The following is a 23,531-nucleotide window of genomic DNA, read 5'->3' on the forward strand; positions in this document are numbered from 1 at the left end:
CCCAGAAATATAACAAGTCTCAGTATTCTGGTTCAGATATTCTTTCCCAGCTCCTCTTGCACTCTCTTACTAGAGCTTGACTATAAATCCATATCAAAATGTCCCTGATTTGGAACTATAACATTAATTCCTTCAAAATCCACAAGTTTAAATTGCATCTACATTTCAACAGAAGCCACTTTCACATCAATTTAAATTATTGCTGCTTCTCCCAAGGTACCATGGGAATGATTGCTTTGAGAGGATCTTGATAGCATCACTACATATTACCAAAATATATTACAACAAAGTAGCAGATAACAATAATGTAATTAAATCAAGCACAGAGAGTGACAGAACACAAATATACACAAGTACCATCCAGACCTCAAATGATACTTGCTTTTCTTCTTCGCTACCTGATAATTTACAGCTTTGATTTTGCCAGATCTGATGTTGCACATAGTGTCAATAAAGCATCTGAAACTGAATTTAGATGTCAGCCGGCAAGCACTGAAAGTGTGGCAGATTAGCCACAGGGCCCAAAGCAAAGGAACCAATGATCATGCTCCTGCAGCTAGACAGGAGGTAAGTTAAACAATGTTCTGTTCAGAAGGAAAGTTCAGGCTATCTATGTGAAGAGCTTGGCAAGATTGAACAAAAACTGAAACAGGGAAATGGAGAAACGTCTCTTCAGGAAAGTGTTGTTGAAGGCAAGAGTTATGGAGCCAACAGAGGCTGAAAAAACTCCTGGTCAACTATAAAAGGACTGCATCTGAAATTGTGCAATACCTTATCTTCCGAGGAAAGACATCAATTTAAGGGTTGATTTAGACTTAGAATATCTTTACTGAATGCCTTCATTTCAGATGTAGGGTGAAGACTAGACCTGTCTACTAACTCAGAGATCCAGTTCTCCGCCAGCCATACCTTGGTGGCAAGGAGCCGGGTGAGGTAGATCTCAGAAACCATCTTGCTCCCTCGCTCCCCTTCCTTGGGGTCTCCGAGATGCTCATGGTTCTTGACCAGATGCCAGAGACGGGTGCCTGAATCTTGATCTGGAGTGAGGATGGGAGCTCGTGAGCGTAAGCTCTCTGGGCTGCTGGAGGTACGCAACAAACTCTCTGCAGGGATTGGGAGGGTTAAGAAAAGAAGTCACCTTGAGTTTGCTCAGTTCAATCCTGGGCCCAAGAGCCTCATTTCCAGAAATCTTCTTCCAGCCCTGATTATATTTCAAAAAATCCTTCTCTATAGCCAGAAAAGAAAGGAAGGTTTTTTGAAATCTAAGCAGAACCACTTACTACCATCATCCTCACCCTCCAGAGGCCAAGTAAAGTATACCCCTTCCTCTCCAACCACAAAGTGGGAGTGGCTGTAAAATTATAGACATTCCATGCCTGGAATAGCAATGAAAATTACAGCTAGGCCAGGATAATGCTGAGAGGAAGCCCAGGGTTACAAAATTCAGACGTGGCAAGAGCTGCCTGTCAAGGACTGCTCATGGTAGTACTGATACCTCCTTTGGGTTAAGAGAAGAGCAGCAAGCCAGGGAAGATCTCAGGTTGGCAGGGCTGCTAAACACATAGGATGGAGATGGCCTTTCACATACAAAGAAGCATCCCCAGCACCATATAAAGCCTATGTGTATATGACAGAGAGAGCACATGCCTCTGCATGCCAGGTCACATAAAAAGGCAAAGACAGGAGACTTATCTGCACAAGGCTACAATCTCAGTTTATGGGGGCTCAGACAAAAGATGGAGGATAACATCATGAGAGCCAACAGATCAGGAAAGGCTGTATCCTGAAAACAAGTCCCAAATGCCGGAATATACAACAGCAAGGATATTGTTTCCAATTTCAAGGAGGACAAACATGCTGCAACTCAGCAGTAATTAAGAACAAGCCCAGAAGGTGGAGAATACAGCATCCTGGAATCTCAACTTTCTTACTTTCAAGCAAATTTCTAGTGCTTATGGTTATACGAATAGCTTTAAAAGTGTAAAGTAGTATCTGATCAATCTGAAGTGCAACTAAATAAGATTTTCAGTGGTTGCAAAATTACAAAAAATGAGAAAGGATGAAAATTTGCATAATGTATACAGATTGCAGAGTTCAGCTCCTTGATCAGAAAGTCTGGACTGCTCCAGCATACATTTTTAAACAGCTCCTGCAGGTTGTACCACACGTATGGAACATGTCCTGGGAACAGAAGTGGCTACTTTAAAGTGCCCTTAATAGGTGCCACGGGCATGCCCACATTTACCCCCAAGCAATATTTGAATCTGGATCTCTGCATAGTCCTGGTCTCTATCCATCCGCTTAAATCTTAATGGAGGTGGCCACATTCCCTTGGGAACCTGCTGAAAACTCCACTCTGAGTGAGGCCATCTACACCCATATTCCATCCCTCCCTCTGTTACCCATGCTGCTTTCTTCCTCCCTGGGCAAGAAAAACGGACTCTTCCCTTGCCTGGGCATCTTTTGAAAACACGGATAATCTTTTCCAAGAGTGCTTTGACAGGGGAAACCCACCACAGATGCCACTTTGGCAGAGGTCCAGGCAACATATAACTCACAGGCAGCCTTGCTATACTTTAGAGATGGTACCTCCAGACCTGAGCTGGATTAAGCATTTCTTTGCAATGTTATGTTACACTGTTGGAGAGAAATTCAGGGTATGCAAGTCATTCAGGGCAGACATGCATCTCTGTGGTGGTGAAGATCGGGGGGGTGGGGAGGTGCCATTCCTTACCATAGCGACTCAGCGAATGGGTGAAAGTGAAGGAGCTTGCAATATTGTAGCCTGATGCCTGCCTAGGAACCAAGGCCACCGTAGAGCCATCTGTTACCTGCATGTTAAATTGCAGGGATGGCAGGAGTGGAAGGGGGAAAAGGTGGGTTTAAAGATAAGATGGATTTGGGGGGCGGGGGAAGAGAAGAAAGAAGAATGTTGCCCCATTAATAACATTAATAATACTTAGCATTAATATAGCACAATTCAAATTTTCAATGCATTTTGCAGTCATTCTTAACTCTGTAGCAGAATCATTACTCACATACCAGAGTAAATGTTCAGTGGTGAGAGAAATTTTGTGAACTTTTAAGAACTATCTGTAATCATGAAATCAAGAGAATGCACAGCATGCCAATAGTTGTCAATAAATAATAGTTGTCAATAAATACTGTGACCTGCACAATGTGATCGGAGCTTCGTCTTGGCTGTTGTTTGTTTAACCACAGTATCTTTATCTACTACTAGGACTCAGATGACATTGTAGGTGACAGTCCTGCAGGACTGCAGATAGTTCTAAAGAGATCGCTAACTTTCTCTCATCACAGTATCCATGCACTCGCTAAGAGAGGCTAAGAGAACGCTAGTTTGGCCAAAGCCCTCTGATCACGTTTATGATGGAGCCAAAAGCTGAACCGGAGGCTTCTTCGTTCATAACTTAGCACTTCTCTGTTACACTAACTTCTAAGGAAATATGGAAGAACAAACCCCCAGCATGAAGATGATCTCTGAGGCATCTGAAGACTACTAAGGGTAACACCTTGAGGTAAACCTTACTCCAGAGCCAAGTGCCATTCTGTGGTCTTTACTCATAAAGGCTCAGCTTCCCCCTCTTGATCCCAATGGTTCTACTCTAGTGGTGACCAAAGGAGTCTTCATAAAGTGCTGGCTGCTGGCAATGACTACTATAATACAAGCTACTCAGAACTTGAAAAGAAACCTAAAACTGTACACTCACATACACCACTGAGGTTTTTAGTTTTGCGACAGTCTCAAACTGCAGCATGCGTATTAAGATAGTTAATTTAGCCCAAAAATGGGTAAGGAAGGCAAATACCTGATAATGTCCCAATGTGTTGAGCCGTTTCCAGTCTCCCTCAATTTTACTTGTGGCATCTTCATCCTGCAAGATGGTCCGGCCCCCAGCACCCTGACACCACTCTGGGATAAACCAGAAGACCAATGGGAAGACAGTTGGCTTTATTATTCTCTCTTCCTATTTAGCTACAATTTAAGCCAGTGGCTGATTACCCAGGTCCATTCCACGCTCAGAACCCCACCTGCTTTCTGCCACATTCCTGTCTTCATACCTAGCTCCATGTCCTCAGCTCGCGGGCGTTGCGAATAGGGTACCCCTCGATATACGGCATCCAGCAGCTTCTCCTTCACTTGTGTCACCGAGTCACAGTTTAATACTTTGACAGGCACTGCAGGTCCCCCAGGTGGCTCAGGAGGGGTACATAATAATGTCTAGCAGGGAAAATAAAACTGCTCATTTATAGCATAGAAAAGATACACATTTATGCACACCCACAGATCTGGGATCTGGAATGAGGAGTAACTATCCCACTTCTCCCAGCTTCAATAGCGAAGGGAAAATAGCCATTACACATTCAGGCCTCTGCATTTTAATGCAGCTCCGAATGTAGGTCTGAGAAGTTCAGTGTTTTAAAAATTCTACTGCTGCCAAATATGGATTTAGGGAACAGAACTGCATTTGGTGTTTGTGAAACTGAAAACAGAGGAGGCCTGTTAACAGAAGGGCAAAATACTCTGTCACTTTGTTAAAGAGCCTGTTCTGTCCTCCCAACCATTTGTCTGTAAGAAGCACTTGTTGTCTCTACCTTAGCTACAGCCAGCATGAAGCACCCTGCAGAACACCAGTCAAATCCCAATTCTCTGTAGCTTTATGGTATTTTACACAATGTAATTGCTCATGGTACATCACCCATAATTCCCAGCTCTATCCACAGCTCTGCTTCCTCTAGGCTGGTCCCCCATTTTGAAATTAAGTAAGCAACCCACTTAGGAAGGTTTCCAATTGTTACAAAATGAGAATACTTAATCTGGTGGCACAGATTCCTTCAAGCAGGATTGCAAGCTAGAATGACTTAGGTAGCAAGCCCCTTCTTACACATATAGCAATGCTGAAGTGGAATATGTGGTTGGCTCCTGGGCTGCAAGACAGCAAAATGCCTCTGTTGCCACCCCCTAAGCTCACCAAGGTCTTGTAATCAATCTGCTGGCGAATGAGCTTGTCCTCGCTCAACGAGTAGCGCGCCTCGCCTGTGATGGCATCTATTGGGCCTTTCTCCATCTGCTGCTTGATAGCACAGAACAGCATGAATAGTGGCTCCCCAGCACATTCCTAGGGAAGGAAGCGACAAACTTGAAGCAGGAAACCTAGGAATCTGCATACAGCAAGTTGGATCATTTGTACACCTAGTGCTACATTTTCTATTCTCATCAGCTCTTTCTGTTCTTTTTTAAGGGAAGCCCCAAGGATTAAGGTCTTCCACATTCAAGGCATATGTTCTACCACTGAATAGCAGCTGCTTCCCCAACACCCAGAATTTTCTCTCAAATTTCCCTATGTCCCACTGGGCAGAGGCTACCATTAAATTGATGTGGTTAATGATTCCAGGGTTGTAACAGAATAAGTCTGAGGACTCAAAGGTCCATGAACCCAGTTTTCAGGTACTCTTACCTTGAGGAACCTATGCAGCAGAAAAGTAAACCAATTGGTCAACATTTTTTCAGCCACTGACTCTGTCCTGGAACAAGAGAGAGACAGAGCACCGTTGCTTGAGATGGAAGAAGTTCTTTATGCCTGCAGTAGTGTTTTGTGAAGAGGAATAAAGAATCTGATCTCTCCACACCTCTATCACTGTATCTGAAACTTGTGTTCTGACTATCCCAAGAATATGGTTGATAATACAGACTCATGCACTGTTCATTCTTGCTGCCAGTTTAAGTATTAAAGAGCAGCATTTAATGGGACCAGGAGGAGAGGGATGTGGGAATCAAAGAAGGTCTCGCACCGACGGAGCAACAGCTTGGGGTGGGCACGGTTCTGCAGATTCTTCTCAATGAGGTCAGCCAGCAGCTGCTTCAGCACCCCAGTAGCATAGTCAAGCCTGCCCTGCAGGGCCACCATCGTCAGAGAAGCAACAGCACCTCTATCTCGCATGGAGAAACCTCGCTGGCCTTCCAGGGTGTGGATGAAGGTCAGCAGGAAAGGCCGAGTGTGCAGCAACTGCCCAAAGAGACGGAGCCCTTTCTCTGTGCTTGGTGGTGTCTGCAGAGGCAAGAAAACAGAAACCCCTCCCTAAGCCAATATGGCAACATGGCTAGCATGGGCAATGACAAAATATTCCTTGTAGCTTTCCACATGCCATAGGCTAGATGTTGCTCACAACTGGGAAAGTATTTTTATATGACCTCACACCCCTGTTCCACCTCTATGAACTTTGGAACATGCAGACTGCCTTGCTGGATCAGACTGCTTCATTTCTAGTAGCCCTGTGATCAATCTATCAATAGATAGATGATAGATAGGTTGAGAGATAGGTTGTAATATGGTAGCTTTCCCCTGTTTGCCTCCATCCTTTAGTACTATTAAGTATATTGCTTTTGAACACAGCCTTTGTAGTCCTAACAAGAGTGGAAATGACAATCAATAAGAAATTCAGCTTGATAGCTATTATCTACAAACTAGGGGGGTCTCTGTGCTGGTCTATGAAAAGCAGGAAATCCTAGATCCATCATATCAGGAGCAGAATCAGCCCCAATGAGTTCAGGAACAAGCATCTGAACAGACAAGTTCACAAGACAATACCAGAGATATTGAAATGTAAAGTCCTCAGTGTACCTCAGGATAAGCCGATTCCCTATAGCTCAGTTTATCCCCAACTTAATATTATAGTTAAGACAAATATTAAGGGAAACCACATCACCCAGGTCTCCTCCTCCATATCATGCACTCACACTGGTTTCTTGCAGCGCCGGGTGATCATCCACCCCTGGAAAGAGCACGCGCCTTGCATATGTCCGATAGTCCAGGAAAGGGATCTTCACTCCATCCATGTTGTTTGTCAGCTCGTTAATATCTGTCTGCAACTCAGCAAAAGCTGAAGAAGGTAGAAGACTGTTAAAAGTGTTGAGCTATGTGCAGGGTGGGCTGATCCTCTCCACTCTGCCCCTCAACCAGCTTTTGACACTAAAGGAGCCAAAGAATTAACCACCACACCACCCTTGACCTTCAGTAGCCCTGCCTCTTCAAATCAGGCTTGATTCAGATGCAGCAAAAATGAACAGGTATGTTCCACACAGCAAAGACTGTAGATCATCATACTTAATAATTGTATATGCATATTTTGGCAACTCACGGTTACATGTAACAGGCATATGCTAAGCTGCTTTGGCCTAATCGAGACTTCTTGTAAAAGAATATAAATTCTCAGGCTTCATTTCTCCCTTGAGACCACATGGCAACTGCAACCAGTCACATCTCTGAAACTACCATCCTTCCTCTATGCACATTAGGCTGGCTCAGGTACACCTTCTACCATTTCAGACTCGAATAATGGCTCATGCATATAATATTCCTCACAGTCTCTTCTCTGCTTGCTCTTCCTCTACTCCAAAACATTCTGGGCTGAAAATGGAGCCTCATCATTAGGAAGAGCTGCCTCAGACCAATTGTGGTGTCTTTTAAAGAAATTATTAGTGTATTTTTCCCTGCCAAGGAGGGGTATAAAGAGGCTTGTGGGATCTTCTGCCTCAGGCTGTCTAACAGTTGGCCTTGGATACTATGCATCTGAAGTGAGAATGCCATTTGATGCACTCCCTCAGGCAGTCAAGTACCTTGGGTTAGTCTGGTAAGATGTTCTCTTGGGACAGCATGCATGTGTGCGTGCGCGCCTGGGCTCGTATGTGTGAGGCATGAAAATAAACTACTACCATTGGCATTCTGCTTTTCAGTATGTGCTTTTTCCCTCCAAAATACACATTTTTATTTTTCCATGCAAATTTACAACACAGCCATGTCTGTTTTTCTTTTTACAAATTTAAATTGTGCTAGATAGAGATTTTGTCTAAGCAGAACCTTCCCACTGACCCTGCCCCCCCGCCATGATTTTCAGGGAAAAAATTCAAGGCGACATCGGACCATTTATCTCTTGGTATCATCAAAGCCAATTTAAAGGACTATATGCAATTGCATAGTAGAGTGTGGCAGATTTTGCTAGTGAAGTAAAGGTAAAAGCACTGCCACACGGCAAAGAAAAATATATTGGCTTGTCTGTGTTCACTTTGTGAGTCATACCTGCTGCATTTTGCCTACTGTCTAGTTTTGTGGACTGTTCACTTCTGTTAGTGACTGCCACACTGCAGAGAAAAGGATATTGGCTTCGATTTGTCCAATGTGTGAGTCACCTCTGGTACGCTTGGTCTGCTGCATATGCATGCGCATGGAAGTCAAGGCGCCTCTCTCCCCCTCCCCTGCTGAAGTTTAACTCTTGGGAGAGCTGAAGATGGAATGAAATGTTCAGAATTCTTCCAGGACCTTGTGGGTGCATGAAATACATTTTAACGTGGGAATGGAAAAAACAAAGGGTCCCTCCACAAGAATCAAACAAAACTAGCTGGAGGATAAGCCTCTGTGTTATAAGGAGCTGGGAAACATCCTAGACTATTTACTATGATGCATGTGAACTGCATCTATGAATATGACGCCAGTCAGGGCTGTATGCCAACAGAGACATTGATGAAATGCTCCAGCCTTGGAAACAAAGACAAGGCCCTTCCCTCTTTCTCTGACCACTTCTCAACAGTTTTATTGTGTTTCCTTCAACTTCCACTCCCCTCAGTACCTTCCTTGCACTCCAGAGCTACCCGTGACTCTAGGTTGTCCATCTGCAGCTGTAGGCGCTTCAGAGTACGATCCGCATCTCGTGTCTTCCGTTTATAGGCTACCAGCACCCCAATGATAGCCCCCAGAAGGAGGCTTCCTCCTGCCCCTAAGCCAACAAGAGCTGGCAAAGGCAAGGCTGCCTCAGGATAGATGTGGAGGGTGCCTGGAGAGAATGACAGACCTCCCACCAGGATCTGCAAGGAAAGGAGGGCAATATTCAACTTTCCATGAGAATCATCTTACTGGATAGGACCAAGGACCCGTTTATGTGCTTCAATTTCTAACAGTTGGCAGTGAGATACCCTCTGAATCCCACAAGTGGGTTATTGAGTCTTCATTGCTTATTCATCCTTCATCTTTCAACCAGCAACCAGTTCAGGACTCAATACCCACAGTTTAAGTGAGTACCTCAAGTTCCCTGATGACTGTTATTGGCTGCTCATATCGGAGAAGGGACTACCTTATGGAGCACTGCATCATCTCCACATCTAAATGTTTCAAGTACAACATTGCACAGATGTGAGTTTGTGGCTGGAGATTTGTTTGCGTTTGTGTTTATTTGACAGCGGTGGACATGACCGAACTCCCTTGTGTCAATCTGGAACCTAAGCTACATGTCTTTGGGAAAAACTTAGGGACTTTTCTTTCCCAAGAGATTTCTCAGGTTTACAAAATGTCATATAGGTAGTTCTCGCCATCTGAAGTTATGGCAGTGTAAAAAAAAAACAGCTTTGCGACCAGCCTTTGCATTTATGACTGTCTCAGTGTCCCACGGTCACATGATCGCTATTTGTGCGCTTCACAAACAGCCTCCAACAAGGAGAGTTAATGAAGAATGCAGAAGTAAAATCACAAGTCACAGTCACATGATTTTGCACTTAGCAACCGTGGTGCTTAACAACAGAGTTGCCGATCCCAATTGTGGTCGCTAAGCAAGGACTACCTGTACTAAGACTTGTAAACTGCCACCAAATGGACAAGTTCTGATCTGCCCATGACATTAATGATACTTCCCAGAATGGGGGAGAATGGCCCAAGCCACTGAAGCCCCTTACTTGGCCCCACCCCCAGATCAGGTGTACCATGACTGGCTGCTCTCCAGTTTGGCTTGGCGAATCACACAACAATTGGGTTTCTGAGACAGTCAGGGTGCAAGGTTCTCCACCAATCAGCACTGTGTAGTTGAGTCGCGTACTGCCAGATACTGCAGGGATCAGATTCCGGCCCTGAGAGGAAAAATAGAGGGATTATTCATTCATACCACCCTAAGTTTAGATTTGGGAGCTAACTTAATATTTGGGAGTCACTGAGAGACTAGGGGGAGAGACTAAAGGAGAACAGGACTGTTTTATCATCCCTGCTGAAAGACAGTATCAACACCCTCCTCCTCTCCATGAAACTGTATCTTGGGGGCTAATTTTAAGAATATTTACAAATTAGTGCCTGAAGTTGTATCCACACCCCCACCCTGGCATCCTGTTTTCCTACTATGCTATATTTTTTCGTTGGTAGCCTACGATCAGGCACTTTTTAAAAAATGGATTATAAGCCATTCAGGAGACTAAACAGTAGGATAAAATAGTGCTGGGGTTTCTTGTCCTTCTGACTTGGTAAGTCAGAGACATACTGGGCAACATCTCTTGCCCTGTATGGCAAGCCTTATCTTTCCATAGATATTCTGTTCTAAAATAATTTTCTGTGCAAAGGGCAATCAGCTCAGTGTCAATAAATGCTGCATTCTCTGCAACTAAGATAATATATCCAAAGGATAACTTGAATGCAATTGCATATTTTCCACAATTATCTTACTCATGGAGAAAGACAAAGAATTAGAGCTGAGTCCCTGATTCTTAGAATATTCTTTAGGTCACCTTGTACCAGATTCTAATTTTTTTCCAAAAATGCCTTTATATATTCATGACTTTTTATGTAGCCCAAGGCCTAAAAGTATCATTACACAGAAGGGAAGAAGTCACATACGAGATACTCAGAACATTAAAACCCAAACTCCTGATCAAATTTTCCATTTGCGTGGCTCAGTCTCAAAAAGGCACGCTTGCCATACTAGCACACTGGCCCTCTGTTCTTCTGGGTCAGCTTATCTCTGACCAAAAGGATTAAGTGCATATAATGTTGCAGAAAATCATCTGTCATGAGCTTGGCTTCCAGGAAGCAGGCTCTAGGTAGACTCATTTTTTAAAAAATACTGGGAAATTCATTACAATTACATTTTCAAAGCCCCAACACAAGCTACTTCAATACCTTGAGGACAACGTGGGATCCAGGTTTAATTTCCAGTATACCGCTGGGCCCAAATGTCTCAAAGGTGGGGTCTGGGTAGTATGTAAAAGCGGAGCGGTTCAGGGTACGGGTGGCAGCCACATCATCCAAGAGGAAGCCAAATTCATCAGGGTGAGCACCTCCAAGGGGCAGTGCTTGCTCCCTAGGGATAATGCCCGGGGCCTTGCACAACATTATGGAGTCATTTAGCACCTGGCAACTCTGCAGGGAGGCAAACCAGAAAAAAGCAACACAAGCCCCATCAAGGGCATCCATCAGCCCGACTAGCCCTGGACTTCTAAGAACAGCCCTCATCCTGATGCCCATTCTTAGGCAAAAAAAAAAATAGTCTTCTCTTCAGCTTGGGTCTTTGCTTTCCTCTTAGCTCTCAACTATTTTCAAGGACTTGGAAGGGAGGGCTGTTCCCAGCAGTCCAATGCTCTGGGCATCCTCTATGCATTTTGGATTTGAAACACATTTAAGAACAACATTTACTTACAGAAGCAGGAATCCATGAACAAGAAATCATATGGTGGATGGCCTTCTGAATGTATACGATTTAGACTTTACCAGGACCCATGTACCATTCAATACTTTAGCAGGATCCATGCCACATGAATCTCATCACAATCAGTTAGATCCTAAGGGAAGCCACCACATTCTCTGCCCCACTCCCAATTGTATCTTTGAGATATATTCTTTTTCTCTCGGGTCACTTGAAGAAAGCAATCTTATTTTTAGATCTTGTCATTTTTACTTCCTATCTGTCCTTCAAGGGAATCCCAAATATATGACATGGGCAGGTAATAATTTTTGGTCAAGGCCATTTTCACTTAGGAATAATCTATCGGAGGCTACAAAATGAGAAGGCAGGCTGTGGGCCATCCTGTCTCCCTTCACCCTCTTTCTACCCAGTGACTGCCTAGGTTAATTTTAATTTTAACTGCAGTGGGTTGCATATAAACCCAGGAGCACAAAATGCCCAGTGCTGCAATATGGTCTGATGTCACACTGAGCCTTGGAATAGTGTGATAACCGTGGACTCTGCAACTTGCCCCCCCACCACCAACAAATTAATCTATTTCTGGAAAAGGCCTCTCTTGTTCTATCTTTGTTCCTTATGCAAAGATCTAAGCTCAGATTCCACTAGGTTTTCATCTGCCACAGAAGACTCACATTGATAGTTTCTATCCCGCCATAAGCAGCTCGAATCCGTGGTTCTTGAATTGTCAAAAGGTGGGTCCCACTCACTGTGAGGCTGGTGCTACCACTGCAAATAGAGGGGCAGAAAAGATACCATGGTTTTGGTCTGCAAACACTAAAGAGAAAACTTAGTCAGAGAAGAGAGACTTAGCATTTCCAGAATGCGCCAGGCCAGCTAGTCCCCATTCTCATGATGGCACCATAGTAGGGGTACTCCCATAATAATGGGACCAAGGAAGCACTCGGATCTAGAATGCAAACTATACTTGGAAGGGCATAAATACAGTCCAAAACAAATGGGTAAAGGAAGTTTGCCTCTAATAAACTGATCATGAAGAAAGATTCTCAATATTTGTCTGTTTCCTCCATTTCATAATTCAATTTTCTCCAGAATGTACGGCTGTCTTTGAAAGTTCAGATTTTTAGGTGATGTGAAAAATAAGAATGTTACATTCCAAAAGTCAGTTGTGTATGCCCAGGCACACATAGGCCTGTCTACTGTGCATCTCTATTATATAAAATACAAAAAGATTCATATTTTTCAACTCAATAGATGTCCTTACTATTTGCAAAGTATTATTTTTTTCCAGCTTCTGTAAATTGCAATGTGCATCTATAATACTGGGATATCATTTTCTGCATTTGCAACACCATGCCTTGCATTTGGAATAAGATACCTCTGTGCACAAGTGTATACATGTCTGTACATATGTCTGCATGCATGTACAGACAAACAATATATGTGTGTATATGTGTATCCATCTGTATCACTGTAGGTGTGAGACATTTACTCCAATGAAAGAAGCTGGAAGACATAACTAAATATATAATATTTCCATATCACCCCAAAAGAGTAGGTGAAGCAGGAGATCGATGGCAAATAAACACCAAGAGTCATTTTTCTAGGTGAAATATATCTTCAGGATGGGGAGCGCATCTGTGTCCTTCCAATAGCCCTGGAGTGGAAGGAGATGCAAGACGTCATCAAGTTTCTAAAGCAGAAATAAAACCCAAAGGACTCCTTCAGATCAGGTTTGACTCCTGGTAGCTGTGTGGATATGCCCATGTTGCTTTTGTTCCAGCACTACAGAAATGGATTGCCAATGTCTTTTTCTGTGATAGTTTTGACTTCCCAGTCTAGCCGACAACCAGGAATTTCCTAGTGGCGCTCCATCCAAGTCTGGCCCTGCTTAGCTCTGTCCAAGATCAGCCAGAGTCTGCTAAGTGCTCTAGAAGCTGTTGCAAAACTCCCCAGAAGAGAACCCTATTTATTCAGCTGCCCTCATTTGAAACCCAAGGACCAGACCCTGGAAAGAACGATCTCCCTGAGGCAATGTGCTAAAGTTCTCACAGCACTACCACAAAGGACTGTTAGAGGCTTGTCACTTACTTTGCAATACTCCAAGCAGGCTCTACTGCTGTGACCACTGGGTCGGGACTGTAGCGGAAGGAGACAGTCCCGTTCGTGCTGATGTTGGCACGGTCAATGCGAAGACTGAGATTGGCTGGGCCTGGGCCTAACGCCGAGGGGGGAGACAGGCAGACAATCTCCCCTGCACTACGCCTTGGGAGGGTAAGAAAGAAGGGAGTGTTATGGTCGTTGCTCCTAATAATAGCCTCCTCCCGTAAGGCTGTAGAATTATGGTCTCCCTGCATCTCACACTTTGTCCAACAGTACATAGGCTCCACTGTCACCAGTCCCCATTTCACACCAGTTGGATCTCTATTTCCCCTCCCACTTAGACAATACTTAATCAGAGCACCCAGAGCTTCATGGCTGAACAGGGTTTGCATCTGGGCCTCCCCAATTTAGTGCTTTTCCTATGATGCCACACTGACTCTTAGACCATTTGTTCTCCAAGGAGACCAACTTCTATGAATGTTAAGTGGCCCAGAGTAGATTTTCTCACTGTGCTTTCTTGATATATTGGACTTCAGTTTCCATAATCCTTAGCTAGTATGACTTTATGTTTAAAATTACAGGCCTGATTGACTAGCACCGGTAACAATACAGCTGGGTCATACAGTCTGCTAAATTATGGCTTGTTGAATAAGCCATAGTGCCATAATTCATACAACATAGTTGCCCATAAACCATGGTCTGCAAACCTGTGTCTGGATTTCACACATCACATTAAACCAAAAACACATAAGCCACATTATACTTAGCACAATGCTAACCCAGGCACTGCAAGGTAACATTGTAATCTCTTCTTTTTTTCCAGTGTGATCAAGAAAATCCACCCCTCCTATTGAAACCTGAATGGTACCTGATTAGTCGACATGGTGCTCCCCGAACCGCAACTGTGACATTGCTCCCAGCATCCAGATGGTTTCCTAGGAGGCTGATCTTTGTCCCACCTGAGGTGGGACCTCGTTCTGGGTCCACCCCAAAAAAGCTGGGGGTCTACAGGGGACAAACATCAGTAATGAATTGCCTGCTGAGAGACACCTCAAAACATCCCGCCTTCTCCAACTAAATCAACCTACCTCCTGAGCAAAGCCCACTCTAGAACCCCCTGGGAGCCGTTGCTTGCATTCTAAACTATCCAGGACTTCTATAATTGGTACCAAATAATGACCCTAGCCCAGGATCTCTCAACCAGGGTTCCACAGAACCCTGGGGTTCCACGAGCAGTCACTAGGGGTTCCCTGGGAGATCACGATTTATTTAAAAAATTATTTCAAATTTCATTCTTTATTTCTAGTTTAAGAACACTGATAATGCATATATACAGGCCTACACATGAAACACACATAATAATTTGGTAACTTCTGGCCTATATTTGAGCCTGAATGTGCAGGGGTTCCCCAAGGCCTGAAAAATATTTCAAGGGTTCCTCCGGGGTCAAAAGGTTGAGATAGGCTGCTTTAGCCTATAAAATGGCTTACCACAAAGGTGAAAGGGGTATCCGACTGGGTCCGGTAGTCAGCACTGCAGTCCCCTACGCAGAGCTCCACGGGGCCTGGGGGAGGATCTGGCAAAAGCGACGGCTCAAGTTCGCACACCAGCCTGAGGGAAAGGGGTGAGCCCTGTCAGGAGAGCCCAGGCCCACGCACCCAGCCCCCCTTTACCATAAGCCCCTCTCCACCCCACCCTCCTTCTATCAGAAGGGGCAACCCTTTTGAGCAGGCCTTTACTCTCTTTTCACAGCCTCAGACTGGACATGCTTGAGACCCGGTTTGCCCCAGAGTGGCTTTCATAAGTCTCCATCTGCCTCACACCCCTGCCTAGGAGTTCTCTCTTAATGTTGTGGGGGACGTGGGAAGAGTTGGCACGGTTACCATTAGCAGGGGGTATAGTGTACCCTTTGGCATCAATGGCCCAGAAAGAGGATGCCAGGAGTACTCTCAGCTGGACTTACCATGCTGCTCAATCAACTCAGTCAGAGGTTGGCACAAAGAAGGAGACCTCAAAGGCCTGTCTATGAGGGTGGGTAGATGGGATGGCACCCTGCCTGTTACCCTTTTGCCCAGAGGGAGCTGAAGGGGTTCCGGCTATGAGGTGTAGGCTGCAGGAGAGGGTCCCTCCAGACGGCAGACTCAGGAGGGAGGGCAAAGTACATGTGCTGTAGAGCAGCAAGGGACAATCCAGGACTGACAGGACGCGAGCAGCCCCTCAGAATCCCAGTTGTGTTTCCTAGCATGCCAAACTGTGATAGCAAAATAGCCAGTTTTCAGTGTTACACCTTGGTTTGTTTTTCAAAACAAAGGATGTAAATGGAAGCAGGAGGAAACCATTCCTTTTTCTATTAACTCAAAGTCCCCCAAATGCCATAATTCAGTCATTTGAGCACTGTGTGTGTGTCTCTTTCTTTCTCTCCTTTATCTGCATCTCCTCCCTCCAGCTAGCAAGAGGGGAGGAAGAGTACCTCTTGCATTTCAAGGACTGACTCCCCAAACAAACACTGAGGCTGAAGATGTGACAGTCATAGAAAAAAAAATCAAGGAATTAAATCGGGTCCTTCCAAAGATGCTGCAGATAAACTGTGAAGAGGAACAGGTGAGTAAGAAGCCATTCCCTGGGTTCAAAGGATTGTACCTTTGCTTATTAAGCCAAGGCATACTGAGGCTTCCTCTTGCACACGTTAAGAAGGGAAGAGCAAAGGAGGCGTACTCAGATCACAGACACGGTCTCAATCACCCTCCTCCTGGTTCTAGCCTCAGTTGTTTAGCTGGGTGAAGCAGAACACAAACAGTGTTCCCACTCCGTAAAAGGACAATGAGTTGGTGTAATTCCTACCATCTACTCATCATGATCTTGCCTGCTTCAGATAGGTTTGATCATACTGCATGGCTGGGCGGGTCCAGCAGCCTCTTCCCACATCATTTAAGGTAATAAAACCAACCTGTCCTTCCCAGCGCTGTTATAAGGCTCACTGAGGGCAAAAACGGTATTACAGATAGATGTGCTTAACACACCCTAACTTTTTGCACATTGGTTTTCAAATGTAAAGCAAGAGCAAAACTGCAAAGGGGTGGGGGGTAGGGGAATTCTGAGGAGAAAATTTAAGGGCAAAGAACATATTAAGTTCTCCACCCAGCACTTAACTTCAAATTTGATCCCTCCAAGTCAATTCTTGTTTGGAAAAAAAAACAAAAAGCTCAGGGAAATTGTACATGCAGGACTGTTTGGCCTGAAGAAAACATCCATAAAGTGCTGTACACAAACTGAAGTACTAGAAACACTAAATGCAATCTATTACCAGTAGGCTCAATGTTCCAATATTTCTCAGCCTATTTTGTGGTAGTGGCTGCAACAGGTACTTATGAAATGTTAACCAAAGGGCACTACGTGACATCCAGGAACAAAGCAATCCATGCTAACAGCCTTCAGGCTCGGCTGCAGTGAAGAAGCTGAAAGACAATATCCAGGAGTAGATGTTCGCAGTCTGCATAGAAAGCACTCTTTGGCAGAATGAAGAACACCGAAAGAGGAAATGGGACGCAAGAGATTTTTCATGCGTGCCACTGTTATTATTAGAATGAAGTCAGGTTCAATCCATCTGAAGAACAGGCTCCCTATTTTAACCACCGGGCCCATGAAATGGTTCTGATAGACTGCACAGACACAGTAAAGCAGATCCTACAGACAGCTGACACAGCCTCTTCCTAGTCTTTTTGTTCCTGTCTGGATTTCCTTGTTCTGTTCTTAGACTGATCCCAGGTTCTACTCTACCCACTTTTTATTTTCACCCACTCTTCACCTACCTCTCGGCGCTGATGTATTCCGCGGGGAGAGAGCTACACCGGACACCTGCCACCCGTACACCGACCTCATAGAAATGAAGCCCCAGGTTCTCACCCCAAACTGTCACCCGAGTCCCACCTTCCTTGGGGCCAGTCAGTGGCAATACCTGCAGAAAGAAGGAGATGAAACAGGGAGAGCAGGAAAAATATTTGCTGGGGGGAAGTGAGGAGTTCCCAAAGACAAGGCAGGCTTTGCTCCTCAGGAACATGGGCAGTTGAATCTCTGGCTAGGCTTGCTATGTACCCTTTTCTATATTTTTCACTTTATTGATATAAGAAACCTTAGCACACAAAAGGCAAGTGGAGGGAAGCATCCTCAGTATGCTTCTTAACTTCCCTTTCTGATTTTTTTTCTTTTGCAAAATTTCTGCTGATAGGTGATGCAGGTACGAGAAGATTCTGACACTCACAAAAGTCATACTGAAAGCATCCCTAAACAAGTCATCCGAATTAGAAAGTGGCTGATATAATCTGACTCCATTTTCATCATGTACATTAACAGAGTGGAACTGGGCTTATAGTAACCTCCTAAACACTAAAAGACTACACCAAACATGTGTAAATTTGAAGTATTTAATGTGTACACCACAAAATGGGAGCTATGTTTAAGGGAACCAGTGCAAATGTGACGATCGGTGAACAGAAGTGATGGCAAAGTTGGATGGACTCTCACATTTCCATAATATTTAGGTTCTCCCCATTACATTTCATGTCTACATAACATTTCAAGATATAAAGGCAAAGTTGCCCAATTCACAGCTATAGGTTCAAAGAAACAGTTGCACCTTTTACTGATTTTTTGAGTTGTGTGGAATCTTTGTACAGTGTTATTCATGATTCTATTGTTTTAATCAGTTATGAATCATCCTGATTTTTAACTGAAGAACGTGGAAAGCCAGTCCTGTAATTTGCTAGATATGCTGGACTACAAATCCCATCACTCACTAGTCAACATATACAACAATCATGCTTGCTGAGGAATGAGACCAGGCTGAGAAAGATTAGGATATATATTTCCTAAAGAGCATATATTAAAAAACAAAAAACAGATGTAAAATGTGAAGATTTGCTGATAGGTTTTTTTCTTACCTGTGTAATACGGGGGTGGGCACAACGGGCCCCACGCCGACCAGGTGGCACCCAATTCTGCCGGGAAGCTGGACAGTGAGGGCGCAAAAGACAACGACGTTCGGGTACACACCAACCACACTCATAACGTGGGTCTGATTTGAGGCACAACCCACAGCTAGAGCGCTGGGCTGAACACTTGTACAAGAGAGCTAAGGAGAATGGAAAGGAAAAAAAATAGAGATAAAATAATAAAGAATCTTCAGGTTCCTTGGCACCAGCTGCTCTCTGATAATCATCCTATAAAATTGCTGTACTCATCCCACTAGAGAAGGTGCTGGAATAACTTGTAAGATAATGAAGACACAGTGAACATTTCAGCATGTTCAGTTTTCATGTCAACTTGTGTTTTGAATGCATCCAGGCTGATATTCACCACAGCAGGGTGAACTGGAGTTGTGCAGCAGAATGAAGTGGCCCATTTTGAGCAGCACTATAGCGAGTGGGGGGAGAGAGGGAGAGAGATGGATTTGTGTCTTATTGATGTGGCTGGGTGGGAGAAGGGAAGGTTTAAAATATTTCTATGTGAGGACAGAAAGCTGCTCTAGACCTCTGTGATCCCACGAAGATGACTGAATTCAGTAGCTCAGCTGACCTCCAGTTCAAAAACTGTAATCCAAAGTGATCCAAATATTACAAAAAGTGATTCAAGAATTGACCTTTTCTTTTTGCATTAGTAAAACTACTGGAGGAAATGCTTGCATCATCTCTCCTCCATGGGCATCAGCCATCAGCTGATCCTTTTAGCAGCACCTGAGTTGATTCAGCATGTCTGAAATTGACAAGAGTTTTATTTCTGCCTTCTCTTTGGCAGGGAACATGCTGAAAAACACTAAGCAGCTGCTGGAATTATTATTTTTTTCTTTCCCTTTTGTAAGGAAGGGGAGAGGTGAAATTTTGGTTACTTCCCCAAAAAGGAAATGGAGGCAGCAGCAAACTAGAAGTAGTTGCTATAATTCCTGTAGTCTAAAAAGTATGCAATCTGTTTTGAACTTATCACCTCCTCTCCCTCACTTCAACTGCCACCTTCACTATATTAAGATGTGTGCTTGGTTGCAGAATTGATGACCTGCTATAGTGCCACCTTCATTACTCCTCACCATAGCATTTTTAATATAGGATGAATGATGGCTTGGTAGCCAAGCAGTTCATCCTGTTACAACTATTCATATTTTTTCCAAACAACCAACACATTTAACATGTACTGAAAGTATGTGTGTGTGTGTGTGTGTGAGTGTGTGTGAATGAGAGAGACAGGGAGAGGGAGAGGGAGGGGAGATACTAGCAATTTCTTTCATTTATTTTTGTGTGGTAGGAAGAAGATAATATTTTTTTCTGTTGCTCCAGTTGCTTGGGTAAGGCAGCAGTTGAAGATTGTTTTGCAGATTCCTATTGGTCAACTGAAAAAAACAGCACTAATGGGCTTACTGTGTTTTTGGTATTTCAAGATTGGCAAGGGAAAAGAGGATAGGCAGGTCTGCTTCAGACTTCTTTGGAGAGATTGGGGTGTAGAAACAATGACATGTGGAAGTAACCTTAGCCTTTGGTTTAAACAGAAGAACATTCTGGACTTGCAGAATTGCTCTGACATGTTAAATCTCTGCTATTATTTTATTAGGATGTCTATAATCAAAATATTAATCCCAGGGAACTGGTAAACCAAAATCAATTAGTACCAGCTTTACAGTGACGAAGTAAGAGGAACTGTGTGTCCACTTAACACATGCAAACATTTGATACCCAGAGCTGGTACCTTTGAATCCTGGTGGCTTGTCAATGGCAAAATCTCCATCCCAAATGACATCAAAGTCCAGAGGGAGTTCCCCGAGCTCCTCACCATCATACCAGTACTGAGGAGGAAAGAGATGGGTCACAAATTATGAAGATGCAAAGTCAGAATGCTGCTCAGTTATAATAGGGAACCCAGTGAAGAGATACCTATGGGAAAACAGCAACAAAAGGATATACAACACACCTCCTCAGAGTAGAACAAACATTTAATTGCCCCTTCACCTATCAGCCATCTGCACAGCCCTGAACAGCTCTGAGTCAGCCAAGTTTTGATCTGCTCTTTGTCTGGATCATGGACAAGAAGAAGCTACAGTATTTGGTAATTGATTAAATTGGGGAATAAGTAAACTGTTTCATCATTGTGAACTTCTTTATCACTATTCAGTTCCTTTATTTCTGCTGCTTCCTGCATCCTTAGCTCGTTAGGTGGCCTCCACGGAGACATACCCACAGTTGCTAAGAGAACTAGAAGGGTTTCTGTGTCACAGAAATAGTGCACACGCAGCTAGGTGACATTATGTAGGCAACAATCCCGCGTTGTTCTGATGGTCCTTTTCAGTGCTATTAACAGATGGGATGAAAGTGGAAGAAAAGTAAAAGCAAACTTTCACGCTCATGAGTCCTAATGGACATGCTTTACAAACAGTAGCTTGGATAGAAAAATACTCTCGTTTTGTAGCCTAATTAAAAGCTTTGCTGAAATAGCGCAAAAAGAAAAAAATGGGAAAATGTATGGCTTCCTCTGATCAAATACATTTTTCTAAGACAGGGTGGTTAGATCTACAAACAACACATTCACTGATGGAGTGCTGCAAACTTTTCCTGTGTCTAGAAGATACTCAGCGAGCTCTAGCAGCCAAAACAAAAAATGATTTCAGCCTGGTTTCTTCATCCCTGTGGACCATATCAAAATAACCATGCAAGTTAAGAAAAAACCTAAATTATGCAGAACAAACATCCCCCTTGTTATAAACCAACCATCTGAACCTGGTACCCACCATATATATTCTATCAGTGACACATCTGGACAGTCCACATTAAAACGCTCTGGCTGTTCCTCAGTAGAGAATTCATTATTATTCTAATCCTTTCCTGGCATTCTCCAATATTCTCTAGCATTTTTGGCAGGTGTACCATGTACAATTGATATTTTGCTAAATATGATCTACACTGAACCTCTGCTGTCTTCTTTCCCTAATTGAAAATCAATAATGCAACCAACACAGGGATCTTTAAATGAATATTAGGGATAATACCAGACTGTGTCCTGGAGCTAAAGCCATCTCCAGCTCACTGTCTGCCCTGACGCACCATGGGGGTGGGGAAGACTTCTTTCAAACCACTCATCATGTACAACTAGTTGCTGATCAGGTTCCAGATATATAATATCCCCTTCTCAGTATATCTAGTACTTTGCATGTATATCAATATACAGTCCTGTCAGAATTTTGATTCTTGACCAACTGATTTTGACTTTTTGTTGATGCATCTCACTCACTTTTATTATGCCTGGTCATCTGGAATTAGTCTGCATTGTCTCCAAAACACCTGAACCCCTTCAGAGTCCATCCATCCTCTCTCACATTATTAATGCATGTTAAAAGTAAACAGAAGAAGTGCCAAAAACAAATCTCTAATATTTATTTCTATCAGTGCAAAAGGAGAGCTCTCAATCTTTACTTAAAGCAAACAGAATCCTACATCCCATCAGTATTCTAATACCAATTAACATATCAAAATGCAAAAATATTCATTAAGCAGTTAAGGAGATGGAAATGCAAGAAACAGCTTTGGTTGTCAAGTATCATCTCCAGAATGTCACATGGCACTACCCCAGATTATAGAATCATTAAGTGAAGCAAAATGAAGTACCACATTCCTAGCAATTTGACACTATTCATTTTACCACAGACCTTCGCTATTCCGTATGTCAAGAGCAAATGAACCACAAGGAAGTGTTTATTGGAGAGCAGCTTAAGCGAGTAAGCCAAGCTACATTACTGTACAAGAACTGCATACTGCAAAAAAAGAGTGACACAATTACTATGATATACTTATTAAGGAGAGCTATTGAGAAAAAGAAAGAAGACATTTATCCCCCAGCTGCAGTTAAGGGCAAGTTTACAAAATCATATTCAGACACTATCTTTTCACCCTTCCTGCCATTCAAAGAATGTTAGTATGTTGGCCAAACATTTTGACATATTTGAATAGCTTGCCATGCCCCCCCACTGAATATTTCAACACACATCCGGACTAAGTCCAAGTTCTCATACTATTTACTGATGAATCTTCAGATCCAAGCACTTCTGAAATTTTCTTAACCATGTAGTGTATACAAAAAGCAATAGAAATGGCTGCCTTCCAGAAATAAGCCAGTTTCCCACCAACACTCAACACCTGGCACTAGACCAGCCTATGTCCCCTTTACTGTAAAGCACCAAGGAGATCAAAATTTAACCCCAAATGCATGACATGTAAGCTTTCTCCATCTGATTGCCATTCCTTAGCCTGAAAATGCCCCATCAGCAGTTACAGCAGAAAAGTATGAGTCACTGTGAAGAAGTGTATAAAACCCCACAGAAAAACGACAGCCTAACCTCATTATAATAAAATGTGCAGAAGTGAGGTAGACGTTTGCCAAATACCAAAATTAGCAGAAACAGAAGTCACCCAGAGAAAATGCCAAACCTCAAGAAGCAACCCAATGGGAGCATAATCAAAAAGGGGGAGAAAACCGTTCTCTTCCACAGATGCATTCAAAATATTTCTGCAAATGGTCAGATATTAAGATGCATCATCACATTTTTGCTAAAGGTTAAATCTAAAAGCCCAACATTTGGTATTTGCACTATATCCAAAATGGCATCTAAGTCAGAGCAGATGAAAATGATTTTTTTATTGGAAAAATGCTTGGCAGAGAAATTTCAATGGTTCATTAAAATCACCCACGAGACCTACGTGCAGCAGATTTCCCACTCTTCAAAATTGCTCCCTGGATGGCTCTGCATAAAAGCAATGGTGGCAGAAAAACCATTTTTGTTTGCTGCCATCACTGTCAAAAAGAGCTCTGCTCTGCATTTCATCAGACCTATGATCAATTTTTTGTTGCATTCTATTCTCGCTGGCACCCCTGTTGCTTCTTCTCACCCAAAGTTCCATGGTTTTACCAAGCAGCTGGCCAGGCTCTAA

General features: G+C 43.4%; 1 protein-coding gene across 4 annotated transcripts in view; it reads right to left on the reverse strand.

The window, feature by feature from the left end:
- PLXNA3 (plexin A3) overlaps nt 1-23,531 on the reverse strand; it is a 63,250-nt gene that overhangs the window by 6,236 nt on the left and 33,483 nt on the right. Inside the window, exons 11-28 of one of the 4 annotated variants that reach the window (XM_063294199.1) lie at nt 20,302-20,398; nt 18,510-18,700; nt 17,382-17,527; nt 15,063-15,183; nt 14,441-14,577; nt 13,561-13,734; nt 12,144-12,237; nt 10,950-11,189; nt 9,770-9,913; nt 8,647-8,881; nt 6,761-6,903; nt 5,815-6,071; nt 5,481-5,547; nt 4,995-5,141; nt 4,084-4,243; nt 3,831-3,934; nt 2,735-2,831; nt 910-1,103 (exon numbers count right to left, since the gene is read on the reverse strand). In XM_063294199.1, coding sequence (XP_063150269.1) covers nt 910-1,103; nt 2,735-2,831; nt 3,831-3,934; nt 4,084-4,243; nt 4,995-5,141; nt 5,481-5,547; nt 5,815-6,071; nt 6,761-6,903; nt 8,647-8,881; nt 9,770-9,913; nt 10,950-11,189; nt 12,144-12,237; nt 13,561-13,734; nt 14,441-14,577; nt 15,063-15,183; nt 17,382-17,527; nt 18,510-18,700; nt 20,302-20,398 — 2,748 coding nt within the window. The remainder of the gene's footprint in view (nt 1-909; nt 1,104-2,734; nt 2,832-3,830; nt 3,935-4,083; nt 4,244-4,994; nt 5,142-5,480; nt 5,548-5,814; nt 6,072-6,760; nt 6,904-8,646; nt 8,882-9,769; nt 9,914-10,949; nt 11,190-12,143; nt 12,238-13,560; nt 13,735-14,440; nt 14,578-15,062; nt 15,184-17,381; nt 17,528-18,509; nt 18,701-20,301; nt 20,399-23,531) is intronic. The other 3 variants (XM_063294202.1, XM_063294200.1, XM_063294201.1) reach the window with 3 other exon arrangements.

This window comes from Candoia aspera, chromosome 2, assembly GCF_035149785.1.
Source record: "Candoia aspera isolate rCanAsp1 chromosome 2, rCanAsp1.hap2, whole genome shotgun sequence".
NCBI classification, from domain to species: Eukaryota; Metazoa; Chordata; class Lepidosauria; order Squamata; family Boidae; genus Candoia; species Candoia aspera.